This window comes from Quercus robur, chromosome 7, assembly GCF_932294415.1.
Source record: "Quercus robur chromosome 7, dhQueRobu3.1, whole genome shotgun sequence".
Lineage (NCBI taxonomy): Eukaryota > Viridiplantae > Streptophyta > Magnoliopsida > Fagales > Fagaceae > Quercus > Quercus robur.
This window is the reverse complement of record NC_065540.1, coordinates 23,843,140-23,864,552: the sequence shown is the minus strand read 5'-3', so window position 1 is coordinate 23,864,552 and position 21,413 is coordinate 23,843,140. Positions and strand designations below refer to the sequence as shown.

General features: G+C 33.1%; 1 protein-coding gene across 1 annotated transcript; it reads left to right on the top strand.

The window, feature by feature from the left end:
- Positions 1–11,785: 11,785 nt before the first annotated feature.
- On the top strand, positions 11,786–13,162 carry LOC126692856 (zinc finger protein 8). The gene has a single exon (XM_050388654.1). It carries the CDS (start codon positions 12,202–12,204, stop codon positions 12,952–12,954), a length of 753 nt encoding a protein of 250 aa, XP_050244611.1. The 5' UTR covers positions 11,786–12,201; the 3' UTR covers positions 12,955–13,162.
- The last annotated feature ends 8,251 nt before the right edge of the window (positions 13,163–21,413 follow it).

The following is a 21,413-nucleotide window of genomic DNA, read 5'->3' as shown; positions in this document are numbered from 1 at the left end:
GAAACTCTGTTTTTCAGAACTAATTTTCATCCAATCTGTGAGTATGTGTTTAGGCTTTTTTTTTTCTCACAACCTTAAACATATATAAGGATTATTTTGAGGACCGTAAAAGGTTACAGAAGTTGTACAAGTGTGAAGCAAAGTTTTGTTCATGCAAATTGTGATTAGAGACAAAATTTGCCCTAGTTCATCTTTCTCTTGAAGAAACTGCTATGTTTGTACACCGTAAGGTTTTGTGACTAAGGAGCTTCTTGTTCTTCATCGTGTGATGAATTGAAGAACTTTGTAGCCAATATCCTTCTCAAGTTGGTGATTAAGTCACGTACTAGGATCCTCGCATCTATTGGTTAGTCACGTACTGGGAGCCACGCATTGAAAATGAGAGATTGTCACTATAGAATAAGTACAATTAGGTATTGGGGTAAGGGTTTAACTGAATGTTGGTATAAAATACTGTGATTCCTTTACTTGTAACCACTTGTGGATTCTCGGGAGTGGTGACCTTAAAATCACCTAGTGGGGTTTTTGCCATGTAGGTTTTCCCTATTCGAAAACAAATCACCCATGTCAATTTAATTTCTGCTACATTTAGTTTAATTGATGATTTGTTTGTGCTGTCACGCTTATGGTATGTTAATTTGATTAATTAATCAACTTGGCTAATTAATTGGTCAATCTATCACAAGGGGTTAATACATTCTTGGCTTATCATGCCCATTGGAGCTCGAACATGGCATTTGGTGCTCCCGCGTTCACACCAAGACTGCTAGACCACCTCTCTTAGGACACCAAATGTATTGGGGAAAGAGATTAGTTTTTATATATAAGAGCTTGTAATTGTGGTTATGTAGGATCTTTTTTTTTGGTTGGTGTTATCCATAGATCTAGGTATAAACCGAACCCTGTTAGATTTATATCTCTTTGCTTGCATTCTATTATTTTATTTTGTGTTTTCATAAGTTTACCAAATCATGTTAAAAGCTTTGTGGCTTAATTGACATTTCATGGTTGTTTTCTATCAAGATATTTAGAATTTTTAAATCTCTCATCTTACGTTATAACTACAAAAATTATTATATTTATAGATATTAAAAAAAAGGTTTACCAAATAATGGCCGATCGATACATTGAGAGATGTCCATTTATAACATAAAAAGGCAAAGGACGAAGGAAATCAAATAATTAAAGCCAACCCCACAGCCTTAATGCAACATCCGAAAAGATGCCCTTTTGTGGTCCAGGGGTCTCCAATTTGAGACAACAATGATATCATACGCGTCAGGCTTTTGATTAAAAGGAGTTCAAAGAACTATCCTTACATTTGACAGTTCAGATCTTACATGTAGAAAAAAAGCCCACCATCCATCATGGTCACAAACAATAGCCCATGCATAATATATTGTTGTATGTGTGATTGATGGTGCTAGACTGCTTTTTTATCCTTCAAATAAATGGTGGGCTCTCATGTTTTCATTGCCACTTGCATTCATCGTCTTCTTGCATCCACATTTTTCCTTCTGTTTGGTTCTGCACAAATATCTATTCCAAACATTAAGTTTTTGGTTTGTAGCTTCGAATGTGATACTACACGTGATGAAAGGGCCGAAAATGAAGGTCTCAAAACCCTTTTTCCATTGCTACTTCACATCTCTCTGCAGGTCAAATCATCTTGGAGTACAACTGCAGGAGGATTCTAGATACTAGATAGAATTACATACGGGTATGGGATACATCATACATCTGTGGAAACAAGTAGAATGTGAAAGTTACTAATCTCCAACAACATTTGACATGTTCTAAAATATGCGTGATATTTATTAGAATTACCAAAGGATGTCTCTCATAATCTATTCATAAAATTTAGAGTAATTTTTAATTTTTGGAGCTTCAAATTTTAAAACGGTTCATGTTCAATTTTAGTCACTTAAATATGTGGTCGCCTCGATTTGATCCCTAAAAAATGGGGTACCTTAGTCTATGCTAGTCACCTAAGTAGAAGAATAGAAGGGGACCAAATTGTTCAATATTTTTTTAATAAAGCTTTTGGAACCAAAATCGAATGTTTCAGAATTAGGAGACTAAAATCAAACAGACTCTTTTTGAGAGACAAAAGATGAAATTAGCCTTAAAAAAAAAAAGAACATTCATTTCTAACAGCATTTGTTGAATTTGTAAGTTGGAAAGTGGTTTTCAATTTTACAAAGTTTGAAGTGTATTTTTTTGATGGAATCAAATAAATAAATATTAGTCACTAAAAAGGAAAAAAAAAAAAAAAAATCTTATTTGCAAACTGGTTTTGAAAATTGGCAACCCTTTTGTCCAAAGTTTTAAATTTATTTGATTTTAGTGTCCTTTTAAACCAGTAAATACTTTCTTATTCATTTGAATATTTTAACTGCATTATACCTATAAATATTAGTCTAATAATAAAATACCTACCTTCAGGAATTTTCCATTGGCAGAAAAGATTTATAAAGCTGCGCACCTAAGTTCTGTTCGTCTGAAATGAACTTCAATTCAACATGGCACCTGGTTTTAAATTGATTTTTGGCTGACAAGAACTTGAATTTTAAAATCTGGATGAATGAATATATACAACTGACACAGACGGAAAAAAAATATTATTATATGGAAGCACCAAAATTAAAAAAAAAAAAATGATGTTAGGAATATTGCAAAATATTTACAAACTAATGTATTATCAGTCACAAAAAGAATAGTTTAGACATTCATATATAAGGTAATTAGAATTCATCAATCACATTCATTATTACATCCGTAAAAATTATGAAATAAAATTTGTTATATCTTTAGCCTTTCTCATATTTATAAAAAAAAAAAACAGTAAGAAAAAGATGAATGTCCGCATCTAAACAAGCTTTGGTTAGAGGGACATGATTACTCTATTTCTATCCATTTGGTCCACACATGAGTATCCATATGTTGCAGGGAGAGGAAGGATGGTGTTTGTATGAAAGGGCAAAGTGGGAGGCCCAAGACAGGAGTTCTCTCAGAGGTAACGTCGCATTCAAGCCACCTAATGGGAAAGAGATGAGGAACAAGGAGATAGTGACCCTTCGCTTCTGCCACAACAGACAATTAACCAACGCTGCTAGAGAGAGAGAGAGAGAGAGAGATTAGAAGGAAATAAGACACTATGATGAGCCATGCCACATTATACCAATTGCTTCTTGGAAGAGAATTAGGGTTTTTTTTCAAGATAGTGACATTTTTGTTGGTGGGCGAGAATTAGACTTGGACTATTATGCATAAGCCAAAAGTGGCCATTAGATGCAGCCAACGACATTTACAAGTGCATCTCACCTTAACTTAGAAAGCTATGATAGGTTTTAGTCTACACATATTATATCAATCTATCACTCACCCATTCATGTCACGATTATCAGATGTGAGACTTACTGTTTAAATAATTACATCACTTCACTCACATTTGAAACTTCCATATCTCAGGTTTTAAATAACATCATGCTCACAGGACATGAAGACAAGAATCATGATCCAACATTTAATCCGTCTCCCTTGCATATTCTTTTGAATTCAATGGCCTGTGGAATTTGTGGATTAATATCTTTAGAAAAGATGATACATAGGTCAAGGGGAAAAAAAAAACCCCTTAAATATGTATTTAATGTTACATCATTTAAATAACATAAAAATCATATAAATTGAATGAGATCTCTCTATATATTTCACTTGAAATGGGGAGAATAATAGACAAAGGTGATCAAATTAAGGTTTTTTTCCCTTCAGTTTTTGTATTTGATGGATTAAAATGTACATACTTAAAGCATAGTCACTATTCTTGATTGAGCAAAACTTTACTTATGTACCATTTCTTAAATATTATACCTTAGATTTTTCAATTAAATTTAAACACATAGTTGCATTAAATTTAATTGTTTTAAAAAAATTTAGCTTATCATGTATATCACATTTAACACAAGCTGATTTGTGATTGACTAAAATCAAGGAACATTAATTGTCATTGATTTTAGTCCAATCAAGGGGATTCTCTTAGAGCAACTTTTAGTTTCTTTATAGAACCTAGCTAGGGTTCATTGTTAAATTAGTTATGAATAGTAAAAATAATAGAATATAGTACTACGGGCATTTCAATATGGATGTAAGTCATCAAGCCTAATCATGTAATTCTTCTTACTTCTATTCTCTCTTGATCTTTTCTTTTAACATTGTATCAGAGTCAATTTTATGTGGAATTCACTTGATTTCAAGCAACCAACTGCCAACCATCATTTGAGCTAAGTCATTGATTGCTTTTTATTAGGGTCATATTTTCTATGTATTAACTTATCATTTGACAAAATGCATTTTATTTGTAATTGAGTAGATCTAAATGAGGTTTAACGTATCAACAAGTATGTGAAGTTTGCTTTACAAGTGGTATCATTAAAGACTTAAAAATTGAACCTTGAAACAAGTGAAGAAAAGTTGATTTAGTGAAGCTTGTCACTAGCATCTATCGAGACTGAATGAAGGATTCTCGACACAAGCTTGATATCTCTCGATCTATTGAGCTTTGCGATTTCAGAATTCTCAGATTTGAATTTTGGCCCATGATGACTTGAGTTGCTAGAGTTTCGTTTACTAAACCTCTAGACCATATAAAAACTTTATTTTAAAGTTATCAAACACAGAGAGATTCAATTAGAGAACTTATGCACTTTGTGAGAAGAACTGCATTTTTGTGCGCCTTAGGGTTTAGTAACCAAGTGCTTCCAGATCTTCAATGTGATTTGAAGTGAATAACTTTGCATCCAACAACAATCAATCATTTGTTGAGAGTTAGTCATGTACTGGGATCCGTGCAAAGGAAGAAGTCTCTATAAGATCAAATCTAATTGGGGATTGGAGTAAAGGTTCAACTGTAGGTTGGTATTTTGAGATAGTTCAAGATAGTGGTAAGATTCCTTATACTTGTAATCGCTTATTCTTGATTAGTGGATTTTTGAGAGTGGTGAACTAAAAATCGCCCAGTGAGATTTTTGCCTTGCAAGAGGTTTTCCCCATTCATCAACAAATCACCGTGTCATTTAATTTTCACTTCACTTAATTTATTTGGAGCTTTGTTGGTGCTTCCATGATTTTCATGTAATTTGACTTAGTTAATTAACTTGGATAATTGAATTAATTAACCGGAGTCAATTTATAACCCAACACTTTTGATCATCGTCGACTGCTGTTGTCCATCCATTGTTTTACTTAGAGCATGCCCACTCTGTTTTATGCATAGATTTCAATTTTGGGGATTTATTTTCGCATTTGAGGCTCTCAAGTCACATAATTTGGCCAATCACTCATTCTTTTTGGGTTTAATCTATGTGAAATTCACCAACTCACTAATGTGCTCCATGATGTAAACCTTTGCCAATATTCCTCAAGCCACTTATGTGGTCGTCCGTCTGCCATATCAACCATTTTTATTTATTTATAACTGGTGTAGTTGTTCTGAGGCCCTTGTAGCCATCTTTCGACATTCATATGTTGTTGTTTGCTACATTTGTCAATATTTTGCAAGATTCATCCACATTAGGCATGTCATTATACATCTCATTCATTTGCTAATGGTCATCTTTAAGGTATCTTCACAAGTTTACATTTTAAACTAAAGGTATCATCAAGCTTCCACCTTGGATTTGAGGGGAGATGTTAGTGTATTGTGCAAATCACATTTATCACAAGTTGATATACTTTACTGACTAAATTTAAGGAATACTAATTGTCATTGATTTTCCAATCAAAGGATTTTCTTGATTCAAATTTAGTTCCCATATTTGGAATTAGGGTCACTTTAAAACAACAATCCTGAATGGTAAAAATGTAGTCACTAAGGTTTCTGATGTTTCACTCTCTAGTCTCTCCTTCTCTCTTTACATCTTTTATTTTAAAACAAAGATAACACTATTTATGTTTGCATTGATCAATGCAGTTATGTGTTTGAACTTAATTGGAGAACTTTAGATACAATGCCTAAGAAAGTGTAACTAGTTTTTGCACTTCTTAGTTTATATATATCTCATTCTTCAAACATTTTCATAGGTAATTAAACTATACATAACCATATATATTACATTAATTAATTCCGTTTATATAATTATATGATATATATATATATGTAACTAAATACGTGACATTTGAACCACATAAATGTGACACAACAAAAGATAATATTATCATTGAACTATCACTTGAACCCCTATCTATTGCATATCTGATCAAAAGGCATTAAAACTTTAAGAGACATTATTCCATAAACTTGGTGTAGTACCTTTCCTTCCCACATAATTTTAGGTCTTACATATATAATCCACATGTAAAGTCCATCTTTATGTGAGAAGAATATGTAGTATAACAGATACATTAAATTATTTCACCAAATTTTAAGTTATAAAACAAGAGTTTTACAGTTCAACTGTCATCTCTTATTTATTATTTTCAACAAAGACTTCTAAGATTCAAATTCTCTTAAATGTCAAATTATTAAAAAATTAACCCCCCCCCCCACCAAAAAGAAAGAAAAAAAAAAAAAAAAAAGCTATAACCAAAATTTGTTAATTGCTTTCACCGCCCCCGAACATTTTTTTTAAGAAAAATAAAACTTAAAAGGTCTTGCATGTGAAGACCAATTTTTTGAGCCCATTAAGGTACCGACACACCTTAATTAATAATAAGAATTTTCAAGTCCAATCAGGCAACTTAATGCAACCTGTTTGAAATTAAGTCTAAGCCGCTTTCATGACTTTGCACTCGCAAGTTGTGTCTGCATTTGCATTGAGGCTTATTAAACAGTTTTCCATTAACTTCGTTTCACTATCCAATTACACCACTAGAAAAGCAACTGCAAGAATTGAACAACTTATAATTAATGAAGAAAGGCATGTGTAGGTCAGCGACAAATAAAAAATTGGTATAATTAAATTAAGAGATCTTTTAAACCTCCAAATGTGGAATATAAGAAAACATATATATAGAGCATTATTATTGTAAACGCAAGTGAAATACACAAGACATGAAGTTGGCTCTGAATTTCTTAGACATATGTCGTGTATATTTTGACTTGCAGCAACTTGAGTTGCATCCCAAGGAAATCGAAAGAGATAATGATTATCTTTGAGAAACATAGGCTATAATTACTGTGGATTAATGCTTGTGTGTGAACACAACTTTTTGGGATTTTTCTTATCAGTCATAGAAAATGTAATTTGGATTAAACTCAATGAGCTGCTCATGTCATGTACATATATATGTTATATATACACCAATTGAAACATGATCAAAATAAAGGTTGGGGGGGGGGCAGGGGTGCTACATCTATCTTTAGAGTCATGATACGTCGCATATGATGTTGCCACATGATGAGGCAAAGCAAAGGGTAAGTGCTTGAGTTCACATCAGATAATTTTCTACTTTATGAAAGGGCACACATATAAGTGGTGCAGTTGCATTGAACCCAATACGGTCCCCTCCCAATGTAAGTAACAGCACAACACAACCCTCTCTGCGACTGTGACTTTAATGGCAAATGACAAAGAAAGGGTGTTTTGGTTTTGCAATTGCATAGAATGGAAGGAAGGGTGTGGGGTGGTGGTTGTTATTGTTGTTGTTGTCGTTAGGGTTAAGGAGATGTGGGTTTTTAATAGGGCATGTTGGTTTTTATGGGGCCCACTTTGAGATGGGTGCATCTATCATAAATGATAAACTATATACACCAAAAAAAAAAAAAAAATGACAAAAATTTTCGTAAATATTAATGTGGTCGATTGTTAATGATAAATAAAAAAATGATATTAGTGTGCGGTATATAAAAACCTATAAAAACTTTCTAATTCAACTGTTATAAAAAATTTTATGAAATTTTTTGTATATATATATAGCCTTTTTGTATGAAAGGGTCAAGTGCATTTATTCCATTTTTTTTTTTATATATATACATATCAGAAAACCAAATCTATATATAAAAAAAAAGGGAAAGAAAATGTGGAAATGGGTCTCTGCTGAAGTGGTCTAAGAAAAGCTCATAATCTTAATGACAAAGTCCAATAAATTATGAGAGAGAGAGAGAGAGAGAGAGAGAGAGAGAGGTCTGATAGTGACTTGTCTGGGATGGCAAAGAAAGGTAGAATTATGAACAAGTGAGAGGCAGTTGGGGCTGATCGAGAATAATTGCAAAACGAGTGAAGCATGCACGAATAAAGCAGACTGTTTTGGTGCAGACACCAAAAATATCATTAAATTACTATTTTAGATAATAATCACGCAATACAAAATTCACAGGCACTCAAATACCCCCCATGGAAAACAATAACAACAAAGAAAAAGTACCTCAAATAGGTAGAATAAAACTTTTTATGCCAACAAACAGTAGAAAAAAAGTTGGCCCGTGTAATTCTTGAAAGAAGTGAAATAAGGAAAGACTAGGATGTTACACATAAATCTCCCCCCACCCTTTTGTACATGACAAAAGTACAAATATTTGTTTTCAAAAAATAGATAACTGAGCTTTGCAAGTTTTTTCCTTAAAAAAAAAAAAAAATCTACAATTCGATAAGAATAAGAAGCTATTGGTGGTGGGTCTTACATTACACATTTGCTTTAAAAAAAAGCAAAGGTAAATTCTAAGCATTCACCGTGCATGGATTGAGTGTTTGTCTGTGCCGTAAAAGTCACTATTGCAAATTTTACACTACATGGAAAATGTAATGTAATTACAATGAAACAAACAAAGCAGAGGGATGAAAGAGAAAAAGAGAAGTTGTATATAGTACTTTGTTACTCAGAGGACTAAGGGGGGGAGATGATTACTAGCTCTTTCCCATTTGTGTTATCCTATTCCTGTTAACATTTTTTGAGGACCACATTGCAGAATCCCTGCAACTGATATAAAACAGCCAACAAAGCTATAAAGAACCAACACCAACTATTAGTACTCTGGTCCTGGAGAGAGAGAGGGAGAGAGAGAGAGACTTACCACCGAAGTTGGGGTCATTTCTCTGTTTTTTGTTCAGTTTGTACAACTTACAAACCTAGTGGGGACTGATGCATACACGTACATGCAATTAGAGATTCACAGTAAGAGACAGATGTTCCGGGGAAAAAAGAGTGTGATGAAACTATGCTATCCTTAGCACTTTCGACCGAATAATGATCCTACTATAAGGGGTCTTTAATTTTGGGACAATGTTATTTATATTATTAATTTTGAAATAGCGGAAGCGGATTTTAATTCAAGCCAATAGCGAATAAATCTTCTAATTGATAATTGGATCAAGGAAAGAACTTTAATTTATTTAGTTTATTTTTATCTCTATAAAGATCTTTTCTTTTATTCAAAACTTGATCACAATCATAATTTTTTAACCTTTTTACATTGTCAAATATTGTACTTCTATGTATACTATTTTCATTCCTCGTATTGCAACAAATTATAATTCTCAATTGTCTACGACACCTTGGGGATAAATCTTTTTTAGGAAAAAGAAAATCATAATGATTTTTGTCTCTATTTACGGTCATTTTTTTATGTAGTGCAATGGATTCATCTCCTTACTCCCATAGATTTATTTCAAATTCATGAATCATCTCAAGAATTTTTCTATTTCATTTGATTGTATAGTTTATACCTACTAGCTCAATTAGTATTTATTTATTTATTTATTGTCTAATAAGAAATATGAGGTTCAAATTGGTGTCCTGGCTTAATAACAAAGAGCAATCATCATGAAGTAGATATTAAAGTTAAAATTCTATCAAATCAATAAAAAAATAATTTTGAAATAAATATAAACGTGACATTAATTTTTAATTATATAGATAAAACTTAAGAGGCATGGATAGATATATAAGAGATGTCAAAAACACTACACAACATAATATCATTTTCTTCACAAAAAATAAGAAATTATTTATACTGTAATTAAACACACAAGCTTATCTTTAAATGTTTTAAGAACAATAATATGAATGACAACACACAACAAAATTTTCAATTTTTTTTTTCATAACAATAAGTGGTTCTTAAGGCCTCATGATATTCATGAGATCCTGTATTTGAAACCTGTATCTTAGGATCACCTCATGGGATTTTTCCCTGTAATAACTTGGTGTGTGTAGGACGGATGACAGTATACATCCAAGAGAATAGTTAGATACTCGAAGAGATTTAGATACCCTTGTTTGTTAAAAAAAAGAAGAAGTTTGGATTAATGCATAACAAAATTAATGTTAGTAGTTAGCACTATGTAGTAAAAGTGATGTTATAAGCAGCAATTATAATTTGCCACATCAATAAATTGTGAATTTGTTTTTTTGTCTGTAACATGGCCAGAATATAATGGAATTCAAAACCTTATGGTGTACCTATGGAACTGAGTGATAACAATTAATTGATGATCTATGCTATTCTTAGTTCTTCTCCCCGGAATTTATTACTTCTTTAATTTTCTTTTGGGTCGGGGAAAATTATTACATTATGGTCCAATCACTATATCTTCTCAGCATGCTTTTGAATCCATACATGATGAATCATTACATACCTTTAGGTGATGATTTGTGCAAAGAAATTCTTGATTATACATTAACAAAACTTGCTACGATCCTAAGGAACATGAACATAAAGGTGATAATATAACATTAGTTTTTTTTTTTTAATGAACATATAACCTTTGTTGATATGCACTCAAATGAAGCCAATTTCATGGCCTTCAAAATTAGAAAAGGGAGGAGAAGAGACGGGGTCCATACAACTTGTGAAAGAACTTTCAATTATGATCATGTATTGACTTGATCATAATTGATGACTGCCTTCTACCTTGTGTCTTTCAAACTCCAGTAAGCTGTCACTTCTTGCAGTTATAACATTGTAACGTACGTTGGCATCATACTGATAACTAGAGGAAGCATGTGTTATGCACCATTAAAAAGAAGTAAAATCTGCATTGATAATTTGAAAATGTTAGGATAGCAATATATTTAATATGAACCTATTTCTTAGCATACTAAAACTTTGGCATTTAATTTTTTTTGTTTTTTTTTTTGTTTTTTTTTGTTTTTGAAATAGAAGCCTTGGCATCAATTAATTAATAAAAATTCAAATAAATATTGTAACAATCAAAGTCACTCCCGAGTTTCTACCAATACCTATAAAGACTTCGTAACTCTTAAAATAGAAAAAAAGTACTAGTACTAGGCCACAGAACTGAAATTTTGTTCACTTCTAATCAATTAGACATTTATACATTAAGTATGTTGAGCTAACAAGTAATTAAAATGCATGTTCTCTTCTCTTTTTATTTTTATTTTTCATGGTACGTAATTATCATGTTCGTAATGGAGGCCCACTAGAATAGCAGAGCAATTGATGTGGGCCTGCCACTGGCTTAGCATGTTTTTATTTGGTGTACTAAAACAACAACCATAGTAAATTTTGTAAATATTATAGTACATCGCCATTTAACATATGGCATTATCAGTAAAACGTTGTAATACATCAACGATGATGCCGTTTATTGACATGTGCTTTTCTTTTGGAGGAGATTTGAAGCGTAGTAAATTTAGGATCCGTGACATAAGAAATATTTATCGACAAATGTCGCACTATTAACTCATCCTCTTTTGAATCATAATAAGTTTGACTTAATAATTTCTAAGGTTTTATGAGATGTATAAAGTATTAGGTTTGAAATTTTTAACCACTAACTTGGAGACGTTATGTCCAATGAATTCTTCACTATAATTACCTGGTGCGTGTAGAGAAGCTTAAAAAAAAACCCCTTTTGTAGTGACACGGGGAAGATGCAAAATTATCAGAACTTGGAGGGTGTAGTTGTGTGAAGAACTTTCCATATCAAAGGAAAACTGAGTGAAAGGAGGCAAAGGTGGTACTTTGAGTTTGAGAGGAGCCGAAGCCACTCTCAAAAAATAACTTGAGGGCTTTGTCAGGCTTCACTCTCAGATGGGTCAGCCCCAATTGTCTAAAAATCAGACCTCTCCGCCCTCCTCCCCTTTATAGGTCCCACCACACACAATACAATCTCTCAATACCAAACCTCTCTCAGCGGAGGTAGTAGTACTAATTGTTTCACCCATTTTTCTCTACCTATATCTCTATTTCTCTTTCTCTCTCTCTCTCTGAATCTCTGTGTTCATCTTCTTCTTCTTCTCCTCATGGACAAGACCAGTGAGAGAGAAACCCATGACTTCATGAACGTTGAATCATTCTCTCAGCTCCCTTTCATTCGACCAGCACCAGTTAGAGAAAAAAGCATTAGGCTTTTTGGCATAGAGTTTGGCAGTGACAACAACATCCCAGCTTCCACCACAGATGAGTCCGAGTCAGCTGAGCTCAACGCATGCGATGATATTGCAAAAGACAACAACAATAGCACCAACAACAACAGTGAAAACGGTGAGAGCAACCGGAGATTCGAGTGCCATTACTGTTGTCGAAACTTCCCTACCTCTCAAGCCTTAGGGGGTCACCAAAACGCACATAAAAGGGAACGTCAACACGCAAAAAGAGCACACCTTCAGTCAGCTATGGTGCATAGTAGTCTCAATGATGCACACGTCTATGGCCTCATGAATTACCACCGGCTTGGCTCTTCTCCAATGCCACCTATGACTTACCCTTCATGGAACACTAATAATTCTAACACAGCCAGGTATTATGGAAGCCACACTAGCTCGTATTCTCAGCCTGCACCTATAAATGGGAGTCCTTTACCTTTGTGGAGAATCCCAACTGTCCAAAGTAGTAACCCTACTACTCGGAACTCGATGCACCCTTTGCCACTGTTTGCTGGTGATGAGTTAAAGCCTTCACACTCGCAGGTTGGTGGCTCTACTTCACAAAGCAGGTATGTTTATGAATCCAAAGCAAGCGTGACAGACCATGTCAGTTTGGATCTTCATCTTTAGTGATATATTTCATCGATTACATCGTGAAGAAGAATTTGAGATTTAGAGCTGCTGGCAATCTTTTGATAGGCAAATGAGGAAATTCTAAGGAACCCCCATAACTGTTTCTTTCTTTTTTTTTTTTTTCCTACTTTTTAATTTGACATCGTAATTTTAGTACGAGTTAATATGTATATGAAATGAAAAAAAAAATTAATTGTTTTGTTAATTTTTATGTCTTTGAATGTGGGACAGCATGTTGTTCAGTTAAGACCTAATGAAATCCTCACTTTTAATGGGGTTAATTAAGAAAGCATCATTAGGTTAACATTTGGAAACACTTTTCTTGGTTTCGGAAGCAGAAACTACACTAGTTTATGCTCTTAAATGCAAGATAAGTGATTTGGAGTGCTAACGGTACAGTTTACCAATTGGTTAATTTCTTTGTTAAATTCCATTGAATTTTGTAAGAAAAAGATAAGAAAATACTTCTCTAGTGCAATCTATATCTCTTCCTTCTGTGTTTCACACGTGTGTGGAATACAAGGTATCATTTGGGTGAGCATGAAGTCTGCTTGTACACACGTGTGCATATATCTATTTAGGTTGCTAGACAGGTGGGGTGGGAAGGGAGGTGGGGTTCGTTTCAGTGCAACAGAGAGATGAGAAAGATCAGGTGATAAGGTTTGATGTCTCTTCTGCTTATGATGCAGAAAGATAATGATATTTCCATGGCATTTGCGGGTGACATAGTTCCCAATCTTTAATGCATATTCTACCTTTGCTTCACACTTACTGTGTCCAAAACATTGAGTGTATAAGAGTGAGAGAGATCTGTATGTATGTGTTCCTACTAAAGTTCAATTTTTGTCTTGCCTCTGCTTAAAATAGTGCTGTTGATCTTCCTGCCATGAGGCCTAGGGCTGAGGAAACAAAGTCAGTAATTGTAAGACCACTGTTCTTTTTCTTTTCTTTTTTTTCTTTTTTTTTTCAAATAAAAAATATGATTGTACTTAGTGTCATATTTTGTTCTTATGACCCAAGTTTGTGGAAAAGGGGAAGATTTATATTGTAGTAGGTTAATGGTAGACTAAAATTTCGTCACTTTATTATTAAAGGACCCACTACGGATACTCATTGGGGCATCTCTTAACATGTAACCCATCATGACTAATTTGTTGTTAATCCATAGTCGACCTGACAATATTTGAGACTAAAACTTGGTTGTTGTGGACGAATTAAATAAAAAGATATATTTGATGGAATTCGTAACAAGATCTCCATAAACCTACACCATCTGATATTGATCATATGGGGTTTAGAGTTGTGGGACCTTGGTTGTTATACAACATGTTGAAATTAACTGGCTGCGATGTAAGACACAACATGTTGGAGTAGCGGAATGAAAACAAGATTATTCAAAATAAAGTGACATGTGTGATTACTAAGTTGATGAGGGTCTACAACTAGGAAGGCATGGGCCACGTCTCTGTGGCAGTTTCTAAACACAAATTTTCAACATTCAGAGGCAGCAGCACCAAAGCCTTCATGGCTTTAAAATGGCAAAACCGACCCTCGGAAAAGGATGTGTCTTCCTTTTCCCTCTAAAGGACTCGAACATATGAACATGGTAGTTAGACTGCTTTTATGTGTACCTCTGCTTTTATGTGTTTGTTTGAGAGAGAGAGAGGTGTTAGGTGGCTTAGATTTAGGTGAGTAGAGCTGTGGAGTTTAGATTCTTCTCTAGGGAAGAAGAGGGCATTTTTCTCTCGTCAATAATTCAGTGATAGTAAGTACTTATGGATCTATCTACTTCTTTAATCTAACTGTTATTGTGGCAGCAGAACTTGGTCAGAGTTTTAGATAATAATTGATACGGCTCAATGAATCCCTTACAAAATACGGATAAAGCAGTCAATTATAAAGAGTAAAACTTTTTCATTGACATTGATTTTGGGATATGTGTTCTGTCTCAACCATCTTTCAAGGAAAATGTGTTCTATAGTGTTTGAATACAGTGATCTTTTTTATTGCTATAGATCTTTTTCTCGTTGAAGTTGCTTGATTGAAGAGGAGAAAGCCCGAAACTTGGCATGTTCTGCACCTTTCTTAGGGAATGACATCAAGAATTTCATGTTTCCCAACATGAATTTCAACACATTAAAATAATAAAAAGAAGAATGAGTTCCTGCTGAACTGGTAGAGCAAGTGTAAATTGCATGAATAAAAAAGTTAACAATGTTAAGTCAGAAACTATAATGTTGTTCCAGTTCAAAGTACCTTCATGAATCTACGAGCACAAAGAGAGTCTGTGCCAGCTACTTGAAGCGTAATGAATCTACTTTTGCATTACAGTGTGTTCTTAGATGTTTTTTTTTTTTTTTTTTTTTTTTTTTTTTTTTTTTTGGGAATTCTAATATCTGTGACTGTGATATGCTTTCCTATTGTTGAGTCGCTATCATTGATATAAAAGGTCCTTCACCAGAATATATAAATATCTAAATAACATGCCATTTCAATATAACTTGAAGGGATTTCGTTGTTAACATAAAAGCAATTCCTAAATGCTGTATTACCACTTCAAAGTCGACCATTAATTTCAAATGATACATCAGTTGCAGCAAAACAAAGCCCATGTTATCACGTAGTAACAAGTCCAGTAGCCTCAAATTTTTATTTTATTGTTATATATATTGGGAATAAGAAGTTTAAGAAATCTAGGAATACAAATTATTTTACGACTTCTTGCCAGAACTGTGATGTGCCAGAATATAAATAGTAGAAAAAAAGAATTGATTCATGTGTAAATAATAAACAATTATAAACCATTTACTATATCAAAATTGTGACAAAAAAGTTATAAAATAGTTTATAGTAAAGAAATTTACTTTAAATTAACCATTGATATGATGTTTCCAGCCTCCCTTCCTTACAATTTACTAACCATTACATGCAATGACAGAGCCACGTTAGTCATTCCCCCCCCCCCCCCCCAAGTTTTGAATTTCTTTTACCATTAAATGTATTCTTTTGAAAGTTTTTGGTTTTTAGTTTTTTACAATTTGGGTATTCAAAAACTGACTTGGGCCCCCTAAAATTTTTGAGTTTATTCAAAAGAGAAACATTTGCGAGTTGGAACAAGAGTAATGCTATAAGTATAAATTATTTTACAACATTTTTACAAAATGTTGATGTGGCCAACCTCTTATTGGTTTTCATCTAGACCCATTATTAATATCACTTTTTCATTTACCAATAATCATTCATCACATTAGTAGTTTGTAAAATTTTTTGTACTATAATTTGTATCTCTAGCATTATTCTTAGAACAATACCTTTTGGGGGAAAAAAATAATAATAATTCAACTGTATTCTAGGTAGCCCCCTAAAATAAAAGAAAGCCTTTTAACCCCCCCCCCCCCCCCCCCAAAAAAAAAAAAACTACATTTTTATAATTAGTTATTCATTTGTCATAGATATTATTTTCTTTATGTAGACAAATATTATATATTATGCTTTGATTTATCAAAAATAGAGAATTATTATTATTATTATTATTTTGGATATTTTTGTATATATTCAAAGAAAACTAGATAACTTTTGTATATTCCTTAGAATTTAGAATATATATATATATATCATTTGATAAATTTATATACAATATGTTGATGAGTTATAACTTATTTTGCAATTAAAAAATTTTAATTTGTATTTTTCATACACACTTATTATAAATTTGTATGCATGTGTTCGAGTATATTTTAATAGATTTACTAAAATCATAACTTGGCTCCAACACTGATTATTCGGGGAAAAGTACTAAAACTATCTGAGTTAATCCAAAAACAAAATAGTTTGCACCATAGTAGGAAGATCCTGAAACTCCTCATAAGCCGGCACCAATTGATGCCAGATTAGCCTCAATAATTGCAACATTAGGAAGAAAACCATTCATGTAAAGAAGTCATAGGAATAGCTGTCTCTCATTGTCTTTATTGTTCCTAACATAGTTTAAGGCACTTTGGAATACGTCCATCATTGGAAAACATCATACTTAACCCTGGCAACACGAAAACTTTAAGTAAGGGTATTTGTTTTACAGAACTAATTACACAAAATGTATTATTTCCACTTTAAAGAAAGACTTCCATTGTGGACAGAACGACTTTTAGTAACCAAAAAGAAATAGATCATTTATTAAGAAATGAACAAAAAGTGTATCGTGAAGAAGACTTCATCAATAAACCCCACAACCATCTTTAGTAGTACCTAGCAGTTGTTAAAGTAATGTGATTTAACAGATACTAAAGGATCAAAAAATTTAGCGGGTCCCTGTAGAGATGATAATCAAGCAATGAGCAATTTCGTTTCTAATTCATGAACTTGCAAATAGTTAGGTGGAAAATTTGTTTCTAAACCAAATTCAGAATCTGTCTATCAACAGTGGCTTTAAACTTTTATCTAAATAATCCCCCAAATTGAAAAATGTTAAAAGTACTACAAATCCCTTACAACTTGATATGACGATAAATATGATTGATGCTATTTTAACAATACAATAAATAAATCTTGAATTATTTTTTGTGATTAATTAGTGATTTGTGATACCTATATTGATATAGAAAAATATGCTGTACTTTGCGGGTTACTCCCCAATATATATTACTTTGGCGGCTATAAAATGAGCCAAGACGGCAAGTTGAGCATTTAGATATTCAAAGCTTGATTCTGTAATTTTTTTTTTCCCTAGAGCTAACAACAGGCTCGATTTTTATATTCAAGTTTTGTTCATTAGTTTCTCAATAACTTGATGAGGTTGAGTTTGCTCATGAGTTCTACTAAGTTGGTTAAGTTTATTAACGTGCAATTTTTACTTTTTTTTTTTTTTTCCTGAGAAACTAGTGCAATTTTTACTTAAGAAACCTATGTGATGATGCACGAAAATTAGTAGGCTGGAATACTTTGGGCCATGGTAATGGCTGTAGGTCCTAAAAAGAAAAAATGAACTATCAAGGGTGACCGGTGTGACCCGGCCAAAGACTCTTCGACAGTTAAGTTAGTTTTCTCTTTAGAACACAAGAATGGGAAACTATGAATGGTAGAAAAACTTACCTTGGGTGAATAGGACTTGTTCCTTTTATAGAGAATTAGAACTGGGTCTACTTGTTCGGATCCACCACAATCATGGGTGATATAGGTGGTTTATAGAGGAAATGGGAAACGTGGAGTGGATCATGGGGGATTCTCTCCACGTTTTTGTTGGAAAAATACATGTTTGTATCGCATACAAAACATACGCATTGGAAAATTAATGAATCTACTTCATTCACAATTGATAACATGTACTATGTAAATTTCAGAATATAAGAACAAGATAGCGTACCTTGGTGCGGTAAAATTCAAAACCAAAGATTAGAAGCACTCGGGAACATTTTTAATCTTCACTCCAATTCCACTTGATGCCCAAGAAGTATGATCTCTCAATCAGTTTATATGTATGCGTTCAAGGGAGAATAAGAGAGTGTTCAACACTTACATACAAGCCATTTTATTCACTTACAAAATTCTGTATGTTTCTCTCCTTATAACTGATTATCTAATTAGGCTAACCTTTTGAGCCATTCCAATTGGGCTTTAGTATGTGGCTTGGAGTGGGACCAAAAGGGAACAAATAAGACAATAGCTTTAATGGGCCTCGGCTTTTCTGTCAAATCTTGACAAACCCAAAGTTACTATAAATTATATTTAATACCAGTATATAAATATAATTGCACTCTAGGCTTTATTAATAAATTATATCTCAAGATTTTATTATATATATAACCCCTTCATAAAATATTCGTAGTAATACAAAGTCATGAATGTTGACTGCCACTTTGAAGATTACTACATCTTAATCCTTGAGTACTCGATTTAATTCTTTAATTTATTCATCATATATTTATGAAATCCAATTTCATAAATATATACTTTAGTAACTCCTTACTAAAGTGGTTAGACCTAACACTCTGAACAACCAAATTCTTTAAACTTATCTCAAGGGAATATTTTATATCTCCGTTAAGAGATTATGAATTCCATCTTGAGAATACATGTTTCATCAACACTAAATGTGGTTGCCCAACATACTGAGAACTTGATCGTGACTTTAGATCTCACTCCTGATATATCAAAATAATCTACATTTTATGATCAAGTCTATTATTCTCTTAGGATTAAGAGTTCATGTAAATATAAGTTTTGAGATTTATTATTCATTTGACAGTCGTTAGGAGAATAATAAATCTCACAGCGGTTTAGTTCAATATATCTTGACTCTTAAAACATATCAACATATCAACATATAAACTAGAAGTCTCCACTTCCATGATCAAGACAAATCATCTAAGTTGATATGTTATAGTATTTACAGATGAAATGCCCAATTTCATCACTGACTACGAACTAAAATTTTGAGTTTACAAAGAACTTGTAATTTAAATCTTTTGTGACTAAATCACATAAATCACATACTATGCATCTCATGGACTAAATGATAATGTCCAAATATTTATGTTACCATTATTTTAGATAATAATAAAACAACTTTATTAATCACAATATTAATTCATACATAGCATCATACAATAGGATTTAAGGACGCTAATTCTAACAATCTCCCACTTGCCCTAAAGACTATTGTGCACTAATCTAACTCCCATTTCCTCCAAAAATGACTCAAAAGTCCTTTGGGACAAGGTTTTAGTAAAGGGATATGCTAGATTATTTGCATTATCTATCTTTGCTACTACTACATCTCCTTGAGCAACAATGTCTTGAATGATATGATACTTTCTTTCAATGTGCTTTCCTTTCTTGTGATTCCTTGGATCTTTGGATTGTGCAACCGCTCCACTATTGTCGCAAAATAATGTGATAGGAACTTTCTCTATTCTCATAACACCAAGATCAGAAAATAATTTCTTGAGCCAAATGGCTTCCTTTGCCGCTTCGCAAGTAGCAACATATTCAACTTCTATGGTAGAGTTAGTAATATAAGATTGCTTAACACTCCTCCAACTTATGGCTCCACCTCCCAAGGTGAATACACAACCTGAAGTGGACTTTTTGAAATCAAGATCTGATTGAAAATCTGAATTTGTATAGCCAATAGGTATCAAATCCTTACATCGGTAAACAAGCATATAATTTCTTGTTCTCCGTAGATACTTGAGGATGTGCTTTACAGCTTGCCAATGTTTTGATCCTGAATTTAATTGATATCAGCTGACCATGCCAACTGAATAATAGATATTTGGTCTATGATAGGCCAAGAAAGTATTGACTCCTTGTGATGAATTAGCCAATTAATTAGCCAAGTTAATTAATTAATTCAATTAGCATGCAATAAGCGTGGTAGCACAAACAAATCACCAACTAAGTTAAAATGCAGTGAAAAATAAATTGACACCGTAATTTGTTTACGAATGGGGAAAACCGACACGGCAAAAACCCCACCAGGTGATTTTAAGGTCACAATTCTCGAGAATTCACTATTATCACAACAAGCGGTTACAAGTAAAGGAATTATAGTACCTTATACCAACCTACAGTTGAACCCTTACCCCAATACTCAATTGGACTTGTTTTGTAGTGACAATCTCTTCTTTCAATGCATGGCTCCCAGTACGTGACTAATCAATTTGATGTGCAGATCCCAGTACGCGGCTTACACACCAACTTGAGAAGGATGTTGGCTGCAAAATTCTTCAGTTCATCAACACGATAAAGATCACGAAACTCCTTGGTTACAAAACTTTACAGTGTACAAACACAGCAGCTTCTTAAAGAGAAAGATGAACTAGGGCATATGTCTTCGATTCACAATATGCTCGTGAAAAATTTTACATTGAGGTGCATCAGTTGTGACGGCCTTAAAAACAATCCTTATATATGTTTAGGATTGTGAGAAAAAAAAAGCCCAAACATTTATACACGGATTGGATGAAAATCAGAACTGAAAATCTGATTTTCTTAAATCTTGATATATACCCTATTTATCGAGCAACTGTCGAGCATCGGGCTTAAACAGCCTTCAAAACCTCGATAAATACTAGCTGTCGAGCTTTAAAATCCAACACTTCTTCACTTGATGCTTGGATAGACTTGTATGGCTTTAACACTTGAACTTGAAATCTTGTTCCTTAAAGCATTAAACACATCCTAGATCTAACTAATTATAAGTAAAGTACGTTTTGTCAAAAGATTAACCAATTCTATGACATATGTTCCTAACATGATTTACATATGTCCTAACAGTCTAGTGCAAAGCATGGCATACATGAGACTTCCCACTGCAGAAGCATAGGGAATTTGTCTCATATTTTTTTCCTCAAGAGTCTAAGGCCTTTGGTCATCAGATAGAGGAATTCCATGTCTGAAAGGAAACAATCCTTTCTTGGAATTTTTGCATGCTAAACCGTTCTAGAATCTTATCTATA